Here is a 22171-nt window from a genome sequence, read left to right on the forward strand (position 1 = left end):
GGTACAAGGGCCCAGGAAGCCAGGGAAGTAGGAGTTTTGGTTTAATAGCTGTGCCGGTTCAGTTTTGCAAGAAGAGTTCGGGAGGTGGATGGTGGTGACGGTTGCCCAATAGTGTGAGGGTATTTAATGCCACTGAATAGCACGCTCAAAACGGTCAAGATGGCCAACTATGTTACGTATAGTTTGCCACAGATTTTAAAAATAAAGCACTGCCCTCCTGCGCATCTCCACCCCGGGGAGGGCTGAGGGTCCAACCCTGTGTCTGTTTGCGTGTAGCCCCTTCCGCCACAGTGCTCAGGTGCACGCAGCACACCGGAGCGCTCTCAGATCCCCCAGGGGACGTGAGGAGACTGTCAGGACGCCAGATGGCAGGGCTGAGGAATGGGGACCATGATGAAGAGGGGAGGAACCGGCCCCGCGGCTCAGTCTGCAGTAGAGCTCCTCATTCAGCCATGGACAGGGCCAGGCGGCAGCGAGCACTGACCCTCCTCCCCATCTGCCTGGCCCTCGCCTTCTCGCTCACCGCGGTGAGCAGCAGCTACTGGTGTGAAGGGGCGCGGAAGGTTACAAAGCCGCTGTGCCAAGACCAGCTGCAAGGGATGAACTGCATCCACTTCAGACAGTCCAACAGCAGCTATGGCAGCAGGGACGAGAGCCAGGTGGTCCAATACATTTGGGAGATAGGGGACGACAAATTCATCCAGCGCAGGCTCCACGTGGGCCTCTGGCAGTCCTGCGAGGAGAACCTCAACAGCACAGGTGAGCTCAGTCCCCAGGTTCTTGGGGGCACAGGTGCAGGATGGTGGCCGCAAGGCGGGGCTCTGGAGTCAGGTCACCTGGGTTTGAATCATGGCTCTGCCACAGACTTTCTATACAATCCCTTCTGACCCTCAGGTTTCCCATCTATAAAATGGGAATGGTGGCAGTACTTATCTCTGTAGAGTTACTGTAAAGATTGAATGACGAGATTCACATAATGTACTTGCAACAATGCCTGACACATTGTGAAGTGATTATTCAACATTAGCTTTTACCTTTTGTCATTGTCATCCAATCCCTGGAGGATCAAAGGTGGCCCCACCCGACTCTAAACTGCATCCCTGATATTTCTTCTGTACTTTTAAGGGGTCTTGGAACAGAAGGTTCTCTTCAAAAACAGACTTACACAGCCAGGCGCAGTGGGGCATGCCCATAATCCCAGTGACTGTGGAGGCAGGAGGATCTCCAATTTCAAGGCCAGCCTGAACAACTAAGTGAGACTCTCAGCAATTTAGGGAGACCCTGTCTCGAAATAAAAAGGACTGGGGAGGTAGCTCAGTGGTAAAGTGACTGGGGTTCAATCCTCAGTACTATTAAAAAAAAAAAAAAAAACAGACTTTTACTATCATTGGAGCATCTCCCACATCATCCACCAAAGCATGACCTTAACAAATTAGACCTTATCTCAGGTTCTCCTTGAAATAATCCTGTAAGGTATATAATCCTCAGTTCATAAATAAGGAAACCGAGGTTCAGAAAGTTTCAACTTGCACAGCTGTTAAGACTACAACTACCGGAGGAGCTCCCTACTCTCTGCATGGGTAGTGCCATCTTTCTATAAGGCCATAAAGGTCTGAGCTTGGTGATCAACTTCGGTGATGCTCCAATGATGGCAAAAGTCTGGGGCAGTTTTGTTTGTTTTGGTACTAGAAATTGAACACCCAGGAGCACTTCACTATAAAGGTCTTATAGAAGGATAGCACTACCTTTTTGGGCAGGTGCAGGAAGCTTGTGACCCTATACCCTCAAGGATTCCCAAGACGGTCCTATATTTTGAGGTTGGCAACTATAAACACCATATCCATAGACAAATTCCTTGGAAGCTTCTACTCCCTTTTCCAAGTTCCCATCTTCAGACTGCCTACTTCTATTTCCATAGCTATATATAATGACCACACCAGTTATCAAATGTTGGTGTGAACCAGAATCACCCAGTTACCAAGTCCTGGAGGCTGTAATGCAGTAGGTCTAGGGTGGGTCTAGAAACCTGCATTCTCCTTTTTTTAAAAAAAGTTTTAGCCAAAATAAAAGATAAAAGATCAACTCATTTCAAAAGGCTTCTGAGAAAACCCAGCAGTCTCTGACCCTTCCTCATTACTTAGTCCTACCCTCTAGGGGAAGCCATGTCTAACTGAGTTGTTTCATTTTAGGCATTATTTATTGACTTTCTGTTATAATAACAAAAATACTGATTCTCTCATACCACAACATCCCACACCCCTCTGCCATCTTCCTTCATAAAATGATATTACTGTTTTATTTAAGTTGGCAAAGCTATTATTCATTTTGACTATATGGATATATATTGTTTGTTCTATGATCATGGATGGTGTTATGATTACATTAATTGTTTACTTCAGTTTTTCCTGGATTTTCTCATAGTCTTTTCTTTTCCCATTCTCATAGCATTAGTATTTTTGTTCTACTCAACTCTCTCTTTTATCTAGTAGAATTGGTATTTCTAATAAGCTCCCCTGGTGATTTTTGACACATGCTAAAATGAGAGAAGCAAGTTCCAGGGCACAGGAAAGCCCACTGGCGAGAGGGCATTCAGCACAGTGTGGAGGAAATTCACTAACCCTCATTTCCATGTCCAGCACAGGGGTAGGCAAGTGGGGCGTACAAAGGTAAGTGAGCTGAGAGCTAAGCACCCAGTGGGAGAGAGCGAAGATCAGAATGAAACAAGGAAGAACGTGGCAATGGTTGTGAAGAAGCCTCACCTATGCTAGGGAAATGGGACAGAGGGAGAGGTTATTTATAGCTGTGGAGATGAGGAGGGCTTTGTAAAGGAGGTGACCTCTGTACCACATCGGTAGGAACGTGATTTGAATACATGGAGATTGGAGGTGAGAACATTCCAGGAAAAGAGAGTACGGTGACCCAAGGTCGGAGGCAGCAGTTTAAGTACTGCACCAGAACACGAGCAAGGGAAAGAAGGAAGCCTTGTTGCAGAAGAACATGCGCACATGGCTCTTCCACGTCTCCTGGGGCAGCATCCCTCCCTGCAACACAAGGTCACGTCACTCCAGTGCAGGGAGCTCAACCGGACAGTGTTCCTTAGAAAAAGTCTAACTGGAGAAAATTGATGTGACATCAACATTACCATTCATAAAGTCAGGGATAAGGGGCCTAGTATTTGCTGAACTTGAGGACAGAGTTAGAAAACTAGAAGGTGAGAGCTGCTTCCTCAGGAACCAGGGAACTGGGAGGGAACGCTCTGCATGGGCTGGACTTGAGGAAGATTGGAGCTGGACACTTAGGGAGGACTGGAAGCAGCTGTGTCACTGGGCCTCCTGCATATCCTAAGGCATGTCTGTACCTCCCACTGTCACAGAAACACTAGGCAGGTGGAGGGTGTAAACTGTCCTGAGATGTCTGATAAAAATTTAACCAGCGTGTGTGGGGGGTGGTGACTCTTCTCAGCCTAAAACAAGAGCTGAAAGTATAGTTCAGAGACTGCCTGAGGCTCTTTCATGCTCCTTCCGCTAGAGGAAGCCCCCATGGAATTTCTGCCAACCACACAGAGAGTTCACACACACACACACTCACCACCTTCACCTGGATCACACCACTGAAGGGTTTTTCTTGTATCATCAGAGACACACACTGAATTCCAAGGAGGGCTGTTGTTTTTAATGATTCATGTGCAACATCAAGTAGAAATAAGGGTGTGTTTCTTGATCCCTTTTCGATTTATGTGTGACTATATTTTTGATGTCAGGACAGAAAAAGATCTAAACAAATGCCTCACTGCACATTGCTACAGATTTACCCCACAGAAGGCTGGGGTTGTACCTCAGTGGCAGAGTGCTTACCTAGTGCTTACCAAGATCCAAGGTTTGATCCCCAGCACTGGGAGAAAAAAAAAAAAAAGATTACACCACAGAGATGCCTTTTGAGATGCTCTTTACTAAAAAAAGATAAAAATAGATTTGATAGACAAATTTGGAAAATATTGCATTTTATATTTTCTTCTTGAAAATTCACGATATCTATTAGCAAACCAAAATCTCTGAGAAGTCCCCTGATTAATATGACATATTCCAATGGTTTCCAAAATATATTTTATATAAGTACATATTATATAAAATATCTTTATTTTATATATATTTTATATGATATACTTATCTGGGAGTGTGTGTGTCTCTATATATATATGTATTAATTAACATTTGGCAAGACTTGTGGAGCACGCATTGAGAAAAACTAGCCTATGACAACAGAGTCACTTTACAGTTGGGAAAACTGAGTTGTAGAGGTACAAGTTACCCACTGAAGATACTAACAGAGCTGGATGTGGAACTCAAATGTCTTAACTCTTTGTCCTGACTTTTCCTGCCCACCCCTCACCATGCGCAAAACAGCTGGAAGGCAGCAGTTCTAATAAGTCTCAATGGATAATTTTGTACCCATCAACCTAAAAATCCTCTGCTGACACTGACACATTTCTTAGTTTAAGAAGATCACCAAGGTCTCTAAATATTGCCATCACTTTATCAAGAAGGAAGAAAGAAAGACATCATCCCCAGAACACTTTTTACACCATCCCACCAAGAAATATTGCTACCTCCAGGTTGTCCCTAAAGCAAACAGTTTAGAATTAATTTTTTATTTTACAGAAAAATAAATGAATAGCGAACACATTAGAGGATAAATAAAAAGCTATGTATCAGATGGTACAAAGTCAAATGCTTATCTATAGGAGGGGGTGACAAAATGGGTGAAAAAACTGGGATTGCCAATGACCTTGAAATTTCCTGTTTCTGATACTTGTGAACCAATGCAGTCAGATCCTCTAATTTTTCAAAGGAAATAAGATATTTGCACATTTTTGTAAAATGCCCCAATTTTAAAATCTCTTTAGGACATTGCATAAGCCCAAAAAAGTATATTTGCAACAGAGTACAACCTGGGGTCCCCAGCTAGAAAATATGCTTTCCAAACACCCACTATTTTGTTTAGTTTTTCACAGGGTCTGGGAGATCTGGAGCATAAGGAAAAAAGGGGTTAGGACTGGAGGTAAATAGAAAGGAACCCAACAGTGCTTTGGAGAGAAGGGCCAGGGTCGCTCAGTGGAGCTGGCAGTGAGGACTCCAACCAGGGAAAGAGGGTCCTCAGCCCTAAACAAATCCAGGGGTCCCAGCACTCCCAGCTTTGCTGTCCCATGGGGCTGCACTGGAGTTTTCCTTCCAAAACAGCCCCACCTGTCTAAAAGTTGATTCTCCCAGTGTTACGGTTTAGATATGAGGTGTCCCCCAAAACCTCATGCATGAGACAATGCAAAAAGCTTTGAAGATGAAGTGATTGGGTTCTGAGAGACTTAACCCAATCGACGCATTAATCCACTGATAGGTATTAACTGGGTGGTGACTACAGGCAGGTAAGGTATGGCTGGAGGAGGGTAATTGGAGGCATGCCTTTAGGACAAGTATTTTGTGACCTGAGCCTAGTCTCTCTTTGCTTCCTGGTGTGATGTCCCAGCCACGTTCCTCCACCACACTCTTCCATCACGATATTCAGCCTCATCCAAAGCCCCAAGGAATGGAGCCAGCCTTCCATGAACTGAGGTCTCTGAAACTGTGAGCCCCCAAATAAACTTTTCCTTCTTTAATTGTTCTTGTCAGGTATCTTGGTCATACAAGTGAAAAAGCTGACTGAACCTAGAATGCTATCTCAGGACTTCCTCTATTCAAGCCACCTCCGGTAGTTCTGTCTTTTATCCCCAACCCTTTAAAGAGAGACCATATCTTTGTTTCCACATTTGAAAATGAGGATTTAAAATGAAAATTCCTGGTAGAGGCAATACTTAGATGTTCTTTTCCTTAGGCGAGTCCTTTAACCAAGAAAATGCGTTGATTTTAGATTCTGTGCTGGTCTACCAATCTCCAAAAGTTCAAGGAGAAGGGGGATCTGGGCACCCTAGATGGAGGGTGAGCTGACTGGGGATGGCAGAGTTCAGCACCGAGGACTTGGGCACCACCTCCTAGGGCTGGCTTGCTGTGCTGCTTGGCCGCCAAATATTGCCAAGCTATGTAACACCCGTCTCTCTGGCTTCGTGGGATTTATGAAGATTTTTCCTTTTAATCCTGCTGGCTTTATTCAAAAGGAACACCATTTCTGAGGATTCGAGTTAATCAAGGGGTCACTCCGATCTGACTCTTTGGACCCAAGCTACACTCACCCTCCTAAGCTATTGTGAATTCCCTTAATCTGCACGGCTGGCCTCCACCCACTCTGTCCCTGCCCCTGGCTCTGCTCCTGGCCTCTCTACTCTTTTGAAAAGGCAGCTCTCCTCAGAAGATGAGAGAGACCCTTACTCCTTGCTCTGCTTTGGGCATGGTTTGAGTGTGTCCCCCAAAGTATGGAGGAGTGTACTTGTCTGTCTTCTGTTGCTGTAACAAAATACCTCAGGTATTTTGTGCTGGAAGCCTAGTCCCCAGTGTGGTGGTGTTTAAGTGGTGGGGTCTGGTGAAGGGTCATAGGTCATTGGGGAACATACCTCTAGAAAAGATTAATGTATTTTTTGTGAGACCCTGGTTAGTTCCTGAGAGAACAGGTTGTTATAAAAAGAACAAACCTTACCTGAAATTCCTTGTGCTTCTTATTTTGCCATGTGTTTATTCTCTCCTTCTTTTACACACACTTCCACCATGATGCTATCTGCCATATTGTGGTGTAGCCAGAAAGTTCTCCCTAGAGCTGAGCAGAAACTGGCATTATGCTCTGGAAACCACAGAACTGAAAGCCAAATAAACCTCTTTTTTAATAATATACCCAACCTTTTGTTACAACAACAGAAAAGAGACTAATGCATTCCTCCATATGCTAGGTAAAGAGAGAGCATGTAGTGATGTAGAAAAAGGTACTGAGTCTCTAAATGGGAGGGTCAATTCCTGACTCTATCGACCTGTTTGAGTCTAGCCTCCAGATCTATAAAACAGAGCTACTTATACTTGCCTTTGTCAATAATTAAACAAACAAAAACAGGTAAGGTGATTTACAAAAATACTTTCACAACTTTCTTATTGAAGAACTTTTATTATACCAGTTTTGCAGATGAAGAAAGCAAGACTCAGAAAGGTCAGAAAACTTTCTATGATTCCTGAATGTAGTAGAACTAGGCACAGAGGCCAGGCCTCTTAGATTTAAATGCCACATGTTATCCATAGTCCATATGCTGCTCTTACTGCTGGCCACACTCATGGGGCTGTGGTTAGGATCTGAGGAGGTGACATGAACAAAGAGTACTACCTCAGCCCCAAAGACCTCTGCCAAAGAACAAGGTGTGTGTGTTGGGATTTCCCCAGTGCTTTGGGGACCTCCCTGGTAGAATTGAGGGAACTCAGATGACTTTTTGCCACTTCAGCCATGATCCCTCAGTGACTGTTGCCAACATCACAGAATCGACAAGAAAAAGTGTCCAATAGCATTAACCCAAAGTTCACTTAATCAAAAAGTGGTAAAGGCCATTGTGGCTTCAGATGAATAGACAGGTCCCTGATTCAGTTGCCGGCAGTCCCAGGTTGTGTTGATACCCTCCTTCAGGCCACCTAGGTGTGCACAGTTATGTGACACACGAATCCTTGGCTACACATTCAAGTCAAAAAGTACTCCAGCAGAGAAGCTCCACCAAATGGTTTCTGTCACAAACCGGCTTTTGTTTCTGTTCTTCCTCTGGCTCAGCAGAGGAGCCGTGCTAAAGTGAGAGGACCCCATGGGCACTGGGGGTTTAATTGTGGAATGAATGTGACAAATCTTAAGGTTTAGGACCTTTAAACATGTGCCTGCTCAGACATATGATCCCTCCCATGCACTATGGACTCAATGATGGGGTCGTCCCCAAATTCACATGTTGAAATCTTCCTCCTCAGGCGATAGTATTGGATATAGGGCCTGTAGGTAGTAATTTGTTGATAAGAGTAGAGTTCTCATGAATGGGATTAGTGGCCTTATAAGAACAGTCCAGATGCCTAGCCAGTTCTTTTTGTCATGTAAGGATAGGGACAAAGGTACAGCCTGGAAGACAGCCTTCACCAGATCCTGACCATGCTGGTGGGTATCTTGATCTCAGACTTCCAGCCCCCAGAATGGAGAAGTCAATTTCTGTCATTACTAAGCCACCCAATCTATGATAATGTGTTACAGCATCCCAGAATGACAAAGACACCAGGTGAGCATGGTGAGGAAGAAGGAGAAAGCTGGGTTATGCAAAAAAATGAGCCCTGTGGGAAGTCAGGTTGATAGGGTCAGGACACAGAAGCCCAGAGGAGGAAGTTCAGCTTGATGCCAGAGGAAATAGCAAGTCATTATGAATTTTTGCACATGAATGTTAAGTTTCAGGATTTGCTCCTTATAAAAGAAAAATATGTTTTTCTGAGATCTAAAAACAATCTCTAAACTTCCTTTTGTTCCTGGAAACTTCCAGCACAGGTAGTGGACTTGATCCCTGACTTCAGAGTACTCAGAGACTAGTCTAATGATCCTGCAGACCCCATTTTAAAAAAAAAAAAAAAGACCTCATTTTGTTCCAATAAGGTTTCAGTGAATATTAATTGTAATAGCAGCTTCCCTGTATATTATCTCATTTAATGTTCGAAGCAAGGTGACTGTGGGGAGTATTGAACTATTTTAGAGATAAGAAAGGTGTTCTTTTGAAGATTTATGCTCCTTTACTTCATGGCTTGCTGTGTTTTAGGTGAGATTGAAGCAGATCCCTGTGTGTCAGACACCTTTCTTACAGCCCCTGAGTTGCAGGAAGTGGGGGATGTAGCAGGACAGCAGTGGGCCTCTGCACACCTGGGTCTGATACTGAAACTGCTTCTTCCTGTGTTGTCCTGCGCAGTAATTTTCCCTCAGGCACTTACCCTCAGACCAGAATTTGATTTCATCTGCACACCAGGTAGATATCTATGGATTTGGTACTTTCAAGAGGACTACATATCTAAAGCAACAACTCAAATTTTTCCATTCAACATAGCATGGCAGATGACACTCATGCATAGCACCCCCCAACCCAGAACACCTGAATAAGTCTGGTGGTAGGTCTGACAATACCTAGCACACACACACAATAACTCCTCCCTTTCTTTTACAGTCGAGAAAGCATGATGGAATACAAGCCTGCGACACTTATGTATTGAAAGTCTTGGTAACAGAGATGGTTCAAAATCGGCTCAAATTCACTTAAAAAATCATTTAAAATGTTGATACTTTAACCAGGAAAAAAAAAAAAAAAAAACTTACTTAGTGGATCTGTCTGGATTGACTAGTTTGTGCTACAATAACAAAAAATCCCTCAAAATTCCAGTGATTAAAATCAACACATCTATTTCTTACTCACTCTGTCTTGACTTTTCAGCTAAGTAAGGGAATCTCCTCACTGTAGCTATTCAGGGACCCAGGCTGATAGAGATGTCATCTCGACCTGTGCTTCTGTGATCACAGAGAAAAAGAAACAAGAACCAGTGAACAGTTCATTGGCTCTTAAAATTTCTGACCCACCTCATTTCTGTTCACAGTTCATTGTGAGAATGAGAAGGTTATATTGTCAAACAGGAGTTCAATAGGATGATGTTAACACCACTTGTTTATGAGCATAAAAGTAGTCTTCCATATCACCCCTTTCTCATTCAAAATGAACCAAGGAGCTGCAAACACCAGTTGCCCCTAAGTGTCACGTTTAACCCTACTGATGACTGCCTTCTCTTTACCTTTAGGTGAACGGTGTAGGAGTTTCCAGAGTATAATACCAACTGAGGAAAAAGGTAAGTATCCTACTCATGTTCTGCCCACCGCACTCCTCACAATTTGAACAATTTTTATTGTTTTTTTGGACCAGTGTGGGGAAAGATGAGTCAGCAATTTATGGTTTCCCCATGAAGTCAAATCCAAAATCCAAAACCAAAGACCTCTCCACATGCCCCATAGCATGTGGAGGCTGGCAAACATTAAACAACCCACTTTGTGGGGGGAGGGGAAGCCCTGATTGGTAGCATCTGCCACTTTCCCTGGTGTCAATATTCCCATCAGGGGAAGCTCTCTGTGTAGACTGATGGGGAAGAGATGAGTTCTGGCATACCACTGCCTAAAGCACTTTTTCTTCTCTATGTCACTCATTCAACTTGCAATTACTTTCTTAGTATTTATTCTCCCAGCTAAAACAGGTTTTGTGGAGATGTGGAATGGATCACGTGTGATTCATTCATTCATATGTCCTATCACCTGACTTGCCCTACTGTAGGACTTTTACAATCAGTTCCTCTTCCTGTCCCCTTTACCCATTCCACTCCACATCCAACATGGTTCCTAAAAGCCACAGGCAGGAGTCCATCCAGAGGCTGAATGAGCCACTTTCTCAGAAGTAAGTGGGCTTGGATACTTACAGATGGGGCTCTACAGCTCTCAAACTCCAGCCCTCATGCAGAAGTTTGCTTATCTCCAAAAAGGAAGAGACAGCATCTTCTGTTAAAATTTAAATAACGCATTAGCCTTTGATGTGGGGTGTGGGGATCCCAGTTATCTCTTGTGTCCTCATCCTGGGGTTTTGCTTAGTGTTTTTCCCTCCCAACCTTGGTCAATCTTTGCAAACATCTCTTTCAGGTCCCAGGAGCCCCCTTTATTTGCCAACTTTCCAAGATTCAGCAGATGGATCTTTGACTTTGACTCTAAGGAATTCACTTTTTATTACTTATTTCACAAGTCACTATGGTTCGGAAATGGTTTGAGTGTGTCCACCAGGAGTTATTATTTTAGAAGTTTGGCCTCCAGTGAAGATTGGAGGTGATGAAGGACCTTTAAGAGGTGGGATCTAGTGGGAGGTATTAAGGTCACTGGGGCACAGTCTATAGAAAAAATTAACATTGTTCTTGTTTGACTCTGAGTTTGTTCCTGTGAGACAGTTATAATAAAAGAGAGAGCCTGACCCCTCGCCATCTCTCTTGCCATGTGATCTCTTCCTCTAGTACATGCTTCCACCACAATGCTAGCCACCTTGATATAATATAGCCGAGGGGCCTTTATAAGAACCGGGTCATGCAGCATCCAAAACTGTAAGCTAAATAAACTTTTTTCTTTATAAAGCATCCAGTCTCAGGCATTTCATTACAGTAACAAAATAAACTAATACAGAAGTAAACTAAATCAAAGGTTTGAACCTTCCAGTGCTTACAAGTTCTAAACGCCCAGCACTTCTGTCCTCCTTTCATTTTGCAGGTGTTTTATGGATTTCCATTGGAGCTGAAGTCCTGGTTGTCTTTCTGATACTGACAAGTGCCATCCTCCTGGGTTCCAGAGTGAGTTGTCACAGCTCTGGTTTCAACTGGCTCAAGGTGGATGCCTCAGTAGCCATCCTCATGGTGCTTGCAGGTACTGTCCAGCAGCATCATTAGAACAGGCAGATTCCCCTCAGCCTGCCCCAGAGGAAACCCAATACTTCAGGTTGGGTGTACCCATTGCCAAAAAATACATTGAATCTTTCCTGCCAATGGCCAGTTCAGCAGGACAGCTGTTCCCTGAATAAGTCACTGAATCAATCCCCTTGGGTAGAAGAATTGTTGCTTCATGAATGATAAAAAGAAAGGGCATAGGTACAGATGGGGATTAAAAATTTATCAGTATATCTTTGTCACAGCCAGTAAAGAGGATGCACTGACTGTGAGGACAGAAATCATCTCGTTTAGTATGGTAGTTAGGCCTGAATCTTTGGAAGAATCCTTCCAAGTTCAAATCTCTACTACGTAAGGGCTGTGTTATTTAACTTCTGTAAGTTAGCTATCATGGCCAGACTGTACAGACTACAGTGATGACCAAATAAGAGAGTATCTAGTATGTAGTAAGTACAGAATAAATGGTAGCTTTTTAAAAAAATTATTATCCAAATTTGGTGTAAATATTTCATAAAAGTGAAGAACTAACTACTCTTTTGGTTCTACTTCTATTTTCTCTAAACAACTTTTAAAGTAACTTAATTCAGTCTCCTATGTGAGTCTATCCTCCAAGAAAGGACCCAGAACAAATTACTTCTTCCAGTTCTCCAGGTGGATCCACAAAGACTGTTTATAGTGCATCAATCCAATTTCCATGTCACTTATGTGCTTGATAAGTGTAACATCTTTCCTAAGTCTTATCATCAGAGAATACAATGATAAAAATTCAACTTCTGGATCTTCATAGGAAAGAGCCAGGGCACAGACACTTGGAGATTCCTGTCCAGGACCTGGCATCCACCAAAGTCCTCCCTGATTGTGATTCAACCTCTTTCTGGATGTCTCTTGAGTTTCAACTGTAGAAACAAGATGCCACACAGAATGTAAAAGGATGTATAAGTGCAGATACATCATGAAGACTTTGTGGATGCCAAAGAGCTCCTAACCTCCCATTCATGGGAGGGAGAGAGAGAGCTCTTTGACCACATCACATTCTTAATTGTGGCTCACAAAGCTTTCCTTGTGCAGGGCTTCTGGGCATGGTGGCCCACATGATGTACACGACTATTTTTCAAATCACTGTGAACCTTGGGCCAGAAGATTGGAGGCCTCAGACATGGGATTATGGCTGGTCATATTGGTAAGTTGTTCAGTTATGGTGCTTGACCCTAGAGGATTAGCAGAGGTACACATGGGTTCTATAGGACAACTGACGTTGATCATGATGCTGACACCTGCTACTCTTGTGACTTTGAGTTGGTTTTGTAACCTTCCTGTAGCCCAGTTTCCTTACCTGTAAAATGAGGATATCTGCCTTAAATAGTTTTATAGGGATTTGAGGAGGTTATTTTACAAAATGTTTGGCACATAGTAAAGTCCTCAAGAAATGGAGACATTGTTGTTACATTATTTAAACACAGACTGGCAGAAAGGGCCCTGAGCTAGAACTCCTCTTCAATGAGAGAGGCCAGCTCCTGTGCCTAATGGAAAGATAAGGCTATGGCTTAGAAGTTCTGGCTCTAACAGAAAGGCTTGGCCATGTCATAGGAGACCACCAGGGTTCTTGTTAACATGGACCTCCAAAGCATCTTATATCCTACATTTTCATCCTACATGGTAACCTCTTGTGTTAGGCAAAAGTTGTTGGGTTAAAAATGGCATCATTCAGGTCAAACCCTGACAGAGAGACCCAAAGAAAGCCCTGAGGGGAGAGCTCTTCTGCATGATTTGCCTAATTACAGGAAATTTTTACCAACTATAGTTTACTATGAGTCACACGGGGACAACTAGAGGCACAAGGACAATTAGCCACTTAAACATGAACACTTGCCAGATACACTGTCTCAGAAGCTTAATCCAAAGCCACTAGGGCCTAACTGGAACCCCAAGATTAAAAATAATCTTATCCAGCAACGACGACACCAGCCAACCATAGCTTGCCACTCTCAAAAGACACCACTGGCATCAATAGATTTTTTGTTGTTGTTGTTCATATTAGGGATTGAACCCAGGGGCACTCCACCATTGAGCTACAGCACCAGCCATTTTTATTTTATTTTGAGACAGTGTTTCCTAAGTTGCTGAGACTGGCCCTGAACTTGTCATCCTCCTGCCTCAACCTCCCCAGTCACTGGAGCTAGAGGTGTGTGCCACTGCACCTGGCAACAATGGACTTTTCTTTCAAAACAATTTAAGTAACTCTTTTCTATTTCAATAAAATCACAACCTTTTCCTCTGTTCTTTGGATATACCAAAGGTCACCCTGGTCTGTGCATGTGTCCCAGATTACAATCCTATTCTTTGTTTATCCCAAATAAAACATTTTGCTTGGAGATTTGTCTTAATATTTGTATTTGACAGTGACTTTTCTCTTTGTAAAACACTTTCAGGGCTCCTTCCCTCATCCTATTATCCTAGAGTTTGGAGAACATACCTGTGTTGCTATGATCTGTGTGTTTTATAACTTATCAGGTTTAAAACTCTTTGTTGTCTTTATCTTCCCAGTCTGAAGGCATCACGTTTTACAAGTACTTTTCTGTATACTTCCACCTGTCTATCACTTTAGTGACTTCTCTCTGTACTACAGCCAGTTCTGAGGGGTTATCACCAGACCTGGGCACAGTTGAGCACAGATGAATTTCAGGTGGATTCTAATCTATGACCAATTTGTGCTGAGCTCAAATTGCCATAGATGGAAGCAAATCCCAAACCACATAGGAATCTGAAGAATCTTGTTTTCAACATCATTTGGTTTGGGTTTTGTTCCTATTATTTATAATTACTTATTTTTTAATAAAAGATACATATACAAATACTTTAAAGAATCAAATAATATGATGCATAACAAGCTATCAATTTCAACCCCTCCGTTTCCCCAAAACCCCACTATCTTCCTGTTCTCTTCTGAATTGGTTGCTGTTAGAGACTTCCCTTTGTCTTGGGACTTCCCTTTGCCACTAGCTTATATGTTGCAGTACTGTTTCCTAGGTCCCCTAGGATTATTCTATTTAGTTTATATTCATGTTTTGTGGGAGCACATCCTCAAGTATCTTCCTAAAAAAGGATTCAATGACAGACCATTTTTTTCCTTGCATATCTGGAAATGTACTTATTCAATGCTCCAAACTTGATTGTTTGGTAGAGTTCAGAATTCTTTGTAGACAATCATTTTCCCTTAGAATTTTGGAGACACTGCTTTGTCATTTCCAACATTATTGTTACTGTCTAGTGTTCAATTCCATTCTGATTCATGTATCTTTATAAGTGACCTGTTGTTTCTTTCTGAAATGTCTGGATGATGTTCCTTGGTGGGATTTTCTTTCCATCACATTCATTGTTATTTCCCGTGCCTGGTGGGTCTTTTAATCTGAATATTTGTGTCCTAGAATTCTGGGAATGTTTCTTGTGTTATTTCTTTGATTGCATCTTTCCCTCAGGTTTTTGTTTTCTCAGAACTCAGAACTTGTTAGATAATCACCTAACAAGGTCTCTTGAGTTAATTATCTCAATGTCTTATTGCTTTCCTTATATTTTCCTTATATATCCTTGTATCTCTTTCTCTTTCTTGTTATACGTTCTGAAAAATTTCCTTTGCAAGTCCTATAACATTTCTATTGAATTCTTATTTGGACTCATTTTAATTACCAAGAGCTCTTTGTTTTCTAGTTGTTCCTTTTTTCCTAGTATCCTGATATTGCTTTACAGACGTATCATCTTCTTTTATTCCTCTGAAGATATCAACCAAAGGGTTGTCTTTTTGCCACTGTTTCCTAGTTTCTTGTGTCATCTCTCTCCTTTAGAATTCTTTTTTACTTATTTATTTTTTCCTGTTCATTAGATTTTGGCATCCTTTACTATCAAGTCATATTTAAAGCTAATCAAAGCGCTCAAGCTGGACTGGAACTGATCTCCTGGTGGGCTCTTTTTGTATGTGATTGAGTATGAAACCATTTATTTTTTCTGGGAATTCCACCCCATAAAAACACACATCCTTTTCGGTTTGTAGAGGTTCTCTCTCTGCAACCACTTCAGAGGGGAACTGCCCAAGAGCTGCAAGAGGAATGAGTCTTCATGTCTGGCTGACTTCTGGGGTTAGGTATGAGAAAGGGACTGGAGAGAGCTCCCTACTCCACACGCAACGCCATGTCTTCAGACCAGCACTGTCTCCCACTGTCCCTGAGCGTGCTGTCTCTGAATCTGGAATATTTCTTCCTTTCACTTTCTCCAGAGAATAAATCTTAGCTCTCCTAGGGGCAGAGGGAGAATGTGATATGGAGGAGAACTTGGGACCAACCATCCCAATATCAGTACCCTGACATTTCTGTGCTATATTGGAACCTGAAGGTGTTGGCCTCTCAAGGATTCAGTGGGGCTAATCCAGCAGACTTCCTTCCTGCCTGCCTTGATGGAGTCTCCTCTGTATATGGGTTGTGTCTTCCCCCTACGAATGAGTTATCCCTCTCTCAGGTGCCTTCCTGTCTCCTCTCCAATTCTCTTTGCCCTTGTGTGTCCACAGTAGTGAATCAGCCATCTCATTTCACTGGGTGTGGAGGGATGCACTGGGTCCATGAAGTCAGTCTCCAATTGAAACACAGAAGTCACTCTCCCTCTCCTTTTTGCATGAAGTGCAGCATTTTATCACATTTTGGGAGTGGCAGCAGCAAATAGCCTGATGTGGTCATAAGACGCATAGTGAAATTCCCCCCCTCTTATCCTAAATTGTACCTAGTAGCACAGGACACAACATTCCCCACAGATAACTGGAATTTTTTCCCAAATAATATTTCCCCATTCTCAGGAGTTATCTTCAGTTAAGTTCATAATCCTGCCCCATCTAAATGAGAATAATGAAAATTCACTAATGGAAACCTTTAGTAAGGCCAGGCCCCACCCAAGCCCTGAGGGAAACCCCTGCTTAGCCAAGTGCTTAGCATCAGCAGGCAGCGGAGCCCAGTGAGTTGGCAGCTGTCTCTTGGGTCACAGGGTCTGGAGCCAAATCCAGGATGGTCCACTAAGGGTGACTATAGACAAGTTATTTATTCTCTGTGTCTCAGCTTTCTCATCTGCAAAATGAGGATCCTCATTGTGCCCCCATCCAGGGGTTGCTGTGAGGTTTCGTTCACAAATGTAGGGTTCATCGTGGCATCTAGCAGACAATGATAATATTAATTATTATTGTCCAACCAGAAGCATGTCTGTTTAGCTCTACATATCAGCTGTCTTCTCCAAACTGATCCCTCGTCTGTCACACAACCCTTCTCTCCATTTCACAATAATGTAAACATTTAAACATCTTTTGGGGTAAAGCAGATGCTAATCACCATGTCGCTCATTGAATGTTCAAAAGAACACTGTGTGACAGTACTGATATTAGTCCCGTTTTACAGATAAGGAAACTTAAACAAGTGAAGTAACCAGTTCAAAGTCACAGAGACAACAAGAGGCAGGGCCTTTTGGTATAAACCCAACAGGACGATTCCAGAATTGGTTCTCTCAATCACTGGGCTAAAAAGCATATGACTGGTCTCTGGAATTTGTGATCTAAAACAAAAACAAAAACAATCCAGGTCCAAATGGGGTAGCAGCAGGAGATGGCTTTCCACCAGGCCCACCCTCAGCAAGAGGCCCTGGAATCACAGCCCTGCACCCCTCCCTGACTCTGCCTTTTGTTGACAGCATGGCCTGGGGTTCTTTTGCCTTGTGCATGGCTGTGTCAGTCACGGTCATGAGCAGATACACAGCAGCCCGCCTGGAATGGTCTGAGAAGCAAAGGATACAGAAGAGCAACCAGCACCCTCAGTATGACTTCCCAGAACCCGAGACTTCACAGAGTGTTTGGGAAACAGGAGCCGCCCCCGGCCCTGCAGGACGTGCCTTCCTGAATGTCCCAGGCAAGGTATCCATGTGCTAGCCAGTAGCCTGTGGTTGCCAGATCTGCACATGCAGATAAGCCAGGCATTGTACCCTAAATCAACATCTCTGAGATAGACTTCAGAAGACTAAGGTCCAGGTAAATGCTCCATTTCCCATCTCCCCCTTCACTAAACCCCTTTGACTCCAGCCTTCTCATTCGTGTTAAAATGCCAGTATCTTTAAGTGAAACAATTCTTATAGAAGATATCGACCACTAACACTATAGTATAAAAGAACTCCTTAAGCTTTCCCAACAGTGAGTTTAATAAAAGTACCTATGAAAGAGGCAACATGCAAGCACTAAGAGAAAGAGAAGATGTAGAAAGGGAATGGCAAGTCTTTACAATGGATGCAAAATATGTAGCCTACACATATTTATTGATAGGAAAGCTCAGAATTTTTTTCCCCTTAGTTGGTACAAAAAACAAAACAGGTGGCTATCACATACTTTTTTATTTTCATCAAGAAGGTAGAAATTTTAAAATATGTTTCTGTTAGTTTAAAAATGTTTTTCTTTTGAAACTTTACACTAACTTTACGCTAGCTGCCTATTTTCTGGTAAAATCAGTTTGGAAGGTCCAATGACAGTCGAAAGGAGTGACATCTTATCTCAGTTAAGTGGAACAAATGTTTGAATTGTCTTGCTTCAATTAAATCGCCAGGCACTTTTGCTTCTAAAAATAAACACCGCCAAGTATGCAAGTTTTGTCTGAGGCACAGTGTCCCCTGGCTTTCCTAATGTGATCAGTTACAATATTCTATCAATTCATCCTGAATTTTAAGCTAACATGAGCCACAGGATGTCAGGCACATCATTTGAGTGGGCGTAGGGGGGATGGAACACTGAATTCTAACAACCTTAAACGTGTGCTGGCTCCAATTATTTTGTTTAATTGTATTTATGTAAGTTTAGCAAACTTACATTTCTGAAAAAAACCCTGAAGGTCTCCAATAAAAGCAGTCAACCTGTGCTGAATGATAACAGTTATACTGTTAAATGAAGGGAAAAATCCAACCTAACTTCTTCATGTCTGGAATTCGTGTTAAGCATCTGCCTAACAAATGTTGGTCCCATGGAATTTTGTGCTTCATTGCAACCAAACACATTCAAAGAGACAGTGGATATTTTTCTGAAGTATGACCAAATGTGTGTTAGGGTTCCCTGGGCTGTCTGCTCACCTAGAACAGAAGAGTTGGTGCCCAATAGCCTCTGCCCTTTGTGGTGTGGAGGTCCTTTTATATGATATCACTGTATGTAGCTGCATCTGTAGAGCCTGTGAGACTGTTATAATACCAAGTTAAATTTGATACTGGAGAGGAAGTCCTCTGGAAACATTACCAAAGAGACACTTAATTCTCTCTTGGGTGGGGGCCATATATTGGGATACAGCTAAAGATGCCAGGGAAGAGATGAATTTCATAGAGCCACATGAGAGAAGCCAGCATCACAGGTTAGAGAAAGGGACCAGCGGTTGGTTTAGACTTCAGGGCAGAGCAGAAGGCAGCCAGTCATCAAGTCAAAATTGATTCTCTGCCGTGTCATCTGAGCTTCCCAAGGCACTATGCTGCCTTTTAATAATTTTGTTTTGTAGTGCTGAAGATTGAACCCAGGACCTCGCATGTGCTAGGCAAGCACTCTACCCCTGAGTTACAGCTCAGCCCTTTTTATTTTCTTTTGAGAGGAGGGTGTCACTAAGTTACCCAGGCTGGCCTGGAACTTACGATCCTCCTGCCACAGCCTTGCAAGTCACTGATATTACAGGTGTGTGCCACTGCATCTGGCCCTTCCTTTTAAATGTTTAAAATGTTGATTGTACGTAAGTATAACACAAAGATAAAAGTATACAAGTCATATGTGCACAGCACGAGGAATTTTCAAAAGTGAGCACCTCCATGTACCCAGAGTTGCAGCTCATGATACAGAACCAAGGTATCTCGTTTTCTCTATCTTTGCTATAAGATGGCTGAACTTTAATTCTTCAATATAGTAAAATGATCTCTTTCTTTCCATTCCCTCTTCCAGATTGTAAATTTCTCTATGTAAAAACTGTTCTTTGTATGTTCTCCAGTATTTAGAATAATGGTTGGCAAATTTTTACATGTTTTATGGACACATCAAACACGTGTGTACATGGATGTGTGTATGTGTGTGTAGACACATATGTATACACGTACATGTGTAGGCATGTTACATACATGTATGCATGTGTGTGCACCCTATTAAATAGCCTTTTTAAAGCATTTTGTAGGAAGTAATAGAGCTCATGATTAGAAGCATCAACTCTGAAGCCTATAAATCCTGGACCCTCACCTTGACCTTGTACAAGTTACTTATCCCTCTCTGCCTCAGTTTTCGTATCTGTAAAATGAGAACAGAAATCCTGCCTATTTTAAAGGTCACAAGGACTTAGTGCACTAATAAACAGTGTCTGGCATTCAGTAAGCACAACAGAAGGATCCTGCCCGTACCTGCCAGATTACGGCACTGTGTTTGGTGCAGCGGGCGTCCAAGGAAGCATGGGAGTCTGAGCCCTTGCCAACAATTTGGGGAAGTGATAGTGAAAATCTCAGTGACCGTGTCCGAGAGAGGCAGGATTAGTGAGTACAAACCCACCAACCCTTTTTAGCCTGGAAGCCATCAGCCCTTGGTTATCCAGTCAGTGAATTTTATCAGGTGTCTCCAGTGTCCCAGGCACCATGCCATCTCTCCTGGATAAAAGAAGTTAGAATTTATTTTCTAGTGTTAACAAATGTCTGTTGGGGGTCAGTCATTGACGAACTGGTCCGCGACTACTATCCACTTATTATAACAGCAGACAAGGCAGAGACCTTGGGAAAAATTGGAAAGCAGTCCAATTTTCTGAAGATTTAAAGACATTTCACTTAGCTGGCTGACTGACAATATGATTCTCTTTTGTTAACTCAGCTGCATTGCTTCAGAAAGATGAAGTACAAAAGAACCGGGGGTTTTTTGAGTTGTCACATGAATCCATCTGATTCTTTCTCTCTCTTATTATTTTATTTTCTCTTTTCAATTATACAGTATTTCAATATACCTAAAATAATGGAATAGGCATCCACGTACCCACCAGCGAGATCTAAGACAAGTATTTTGTTACCATTATTATAATCTCTTTTTGAAAAAGAAAAATAATAAAATGTAAGAAACACAAGTAACACTTCACTTCCTCTTCCCCACTGACCCACTCTCACCCAAGAAGGAACCACCATCAAGATTGTAAATTAGTACAATCATTATGGAAATCAGTATGGCGTTCCTCAAAAGACTAGGCATAGAACCACCACATGACTCAGCTATACCACTTCTTGGTTATTTATCCTAGAATTGAAATCAGCAGGCTAGAGTGATACAGGCATAGCCATGTTTACAGCAGCACAATTCACAATAGCCAAACTATGGAACCAGCCTTGGTATCCATCACAGATGAATAGATAATGAAAATGTGGTGTATATACACAATAAAGCCATAAACAAAAATGAAATTATGCTGTCTGCAGGAAAATGGATGGAATTTGAGAACATAATGTTAAGTGAAATAAGTCAAACTCAGAAGGTTGAGTGTTGTATGTTTTCTCTCATATGTGGATGCTAGAGAGGAAAAAGAAAAATTAGGTGGGAATGGATCTTATGAAAATTGAAGAGAGATCAGTAGAATAGAGGAAAGAGACCAAAGTGAAGGAAGAAAGGAAAGAGCAAATACTAGGGAATGATTTTGACCAAATTATATTGTTATATTGTGTACATGTACAAATATGTAACAACAAATCCCACCACTATGTACAAATCCAATGCACCAATAAAACACGTGGGCAGGGAGTGAACTCCAGAATTGTGTCTATCATTCCCGTGCACATTTGCTATTTGTAAATGTATCCATAAACTACATACTAAAATGTCTGTGTGGCTTTAAATTTTATATGAATGATCTCATTTTACATTGAGGTTATCTCTTCAAAGGAGGTCAGACTATATTGTTTCAAATATTTTAGGGTGGTAAGCAACACATAACATAAAGTGTACCATCTTACCCACTTTGAAATGTACAGTTCAGTGGCATCAATCACATTCACCTTGCTGCGCGACCCTCAACCCATCCATCTGCAGGACTCTTCTCATCTTCCAGATGGAAGTTCTGCACCCATTAATCACTAACCCCCACTCTCCCCTTCCCCAGCTTCTGACAACTGCCATTCTACTTTCTTTTTTAAAGGACAATTTTTAAGTACAGAAAACTCAACGTTGTACATTTACCCCAGTTCGGTGGTGAGTTCTTTGGCCTTTGTCTTGTCCAGTTCTGAGTCGCAGATTTTGAAGACACTGCCTCCCCAATCATGGCAGATCTAATTGGTCCTCAGAGCTTCCACCACTTAGCCAAGCTCCTCATCTTCTGAGTTAACCTGATGCCAGTCTTCCTGTGGACTAGCATTCCAGCTGGCCTTCCCCTCCATGATGAAGTAGGGCACCCCTTCTTATGGCATTGGACAGGTTAGAAGACAGTCACCCCAAAGGGACTCACGTCATGGGCAGCCAACACCAGCTGAGGCTTTCCTTTTCCACCAAAGTGGTGACAGTATTAACTCCTGCTTGAAGGATAGGTGCTCTTTTAGTGAGGACATCCCCTCTGCTGGCAGCTTTCTCCTGGGACCAACAGTCTCTGCTTCTTTTACATTGTTTCTGGTCTGTACTCATGGGACAACTCAAGCAGCGAGGTGACTATTTGGTAATCAGCTTTCCATCACTATGACAGAATATCTCACAAGAACAACTTAGTAGA

General features: G+C 42.4%; 1 protein-coding gene across 1 annotated transcript; it reads left to right on the top strand.

Annotated features, from left to right (window-relative positions):
• Positions 1-452: 452 nt before the first annotated feature.
• Positions 453-17976, top strand: GSG1L2 (GSG1 like 2; the record flags this gene model as incomplete). The annotated part of the gene is made up of 6 exons (XM_079130354.1): positions 453-759; positions 9756-9803; positions 11251-11403; positions 12492-12603; positions 17139-17358; positions 17944-17976. The coding sequence occupies 6 exons, from the start codon at positions 453-455 to the stop codon at positions 17974-17976; spliced, it is 873 nt and encodes a 290-aa protein (XP_078986480.1).
• Positions 17977-22171: the final 4195 nt, after the last annotated feature.

Source organism: Sciurus vulgaris (genome assembly GCF_902686455.1).
Source record: "Sciurus vulgaris genome assembly, chromosome: 3".
In the NCBI taxonomy this organism is placed as follows: domain Eukaryota; kingdom Metazoa; phylum Chordata; class Mammalia; order Rodentia; family Sciuridae; genus Sciurus; species Sciurus vulgaris.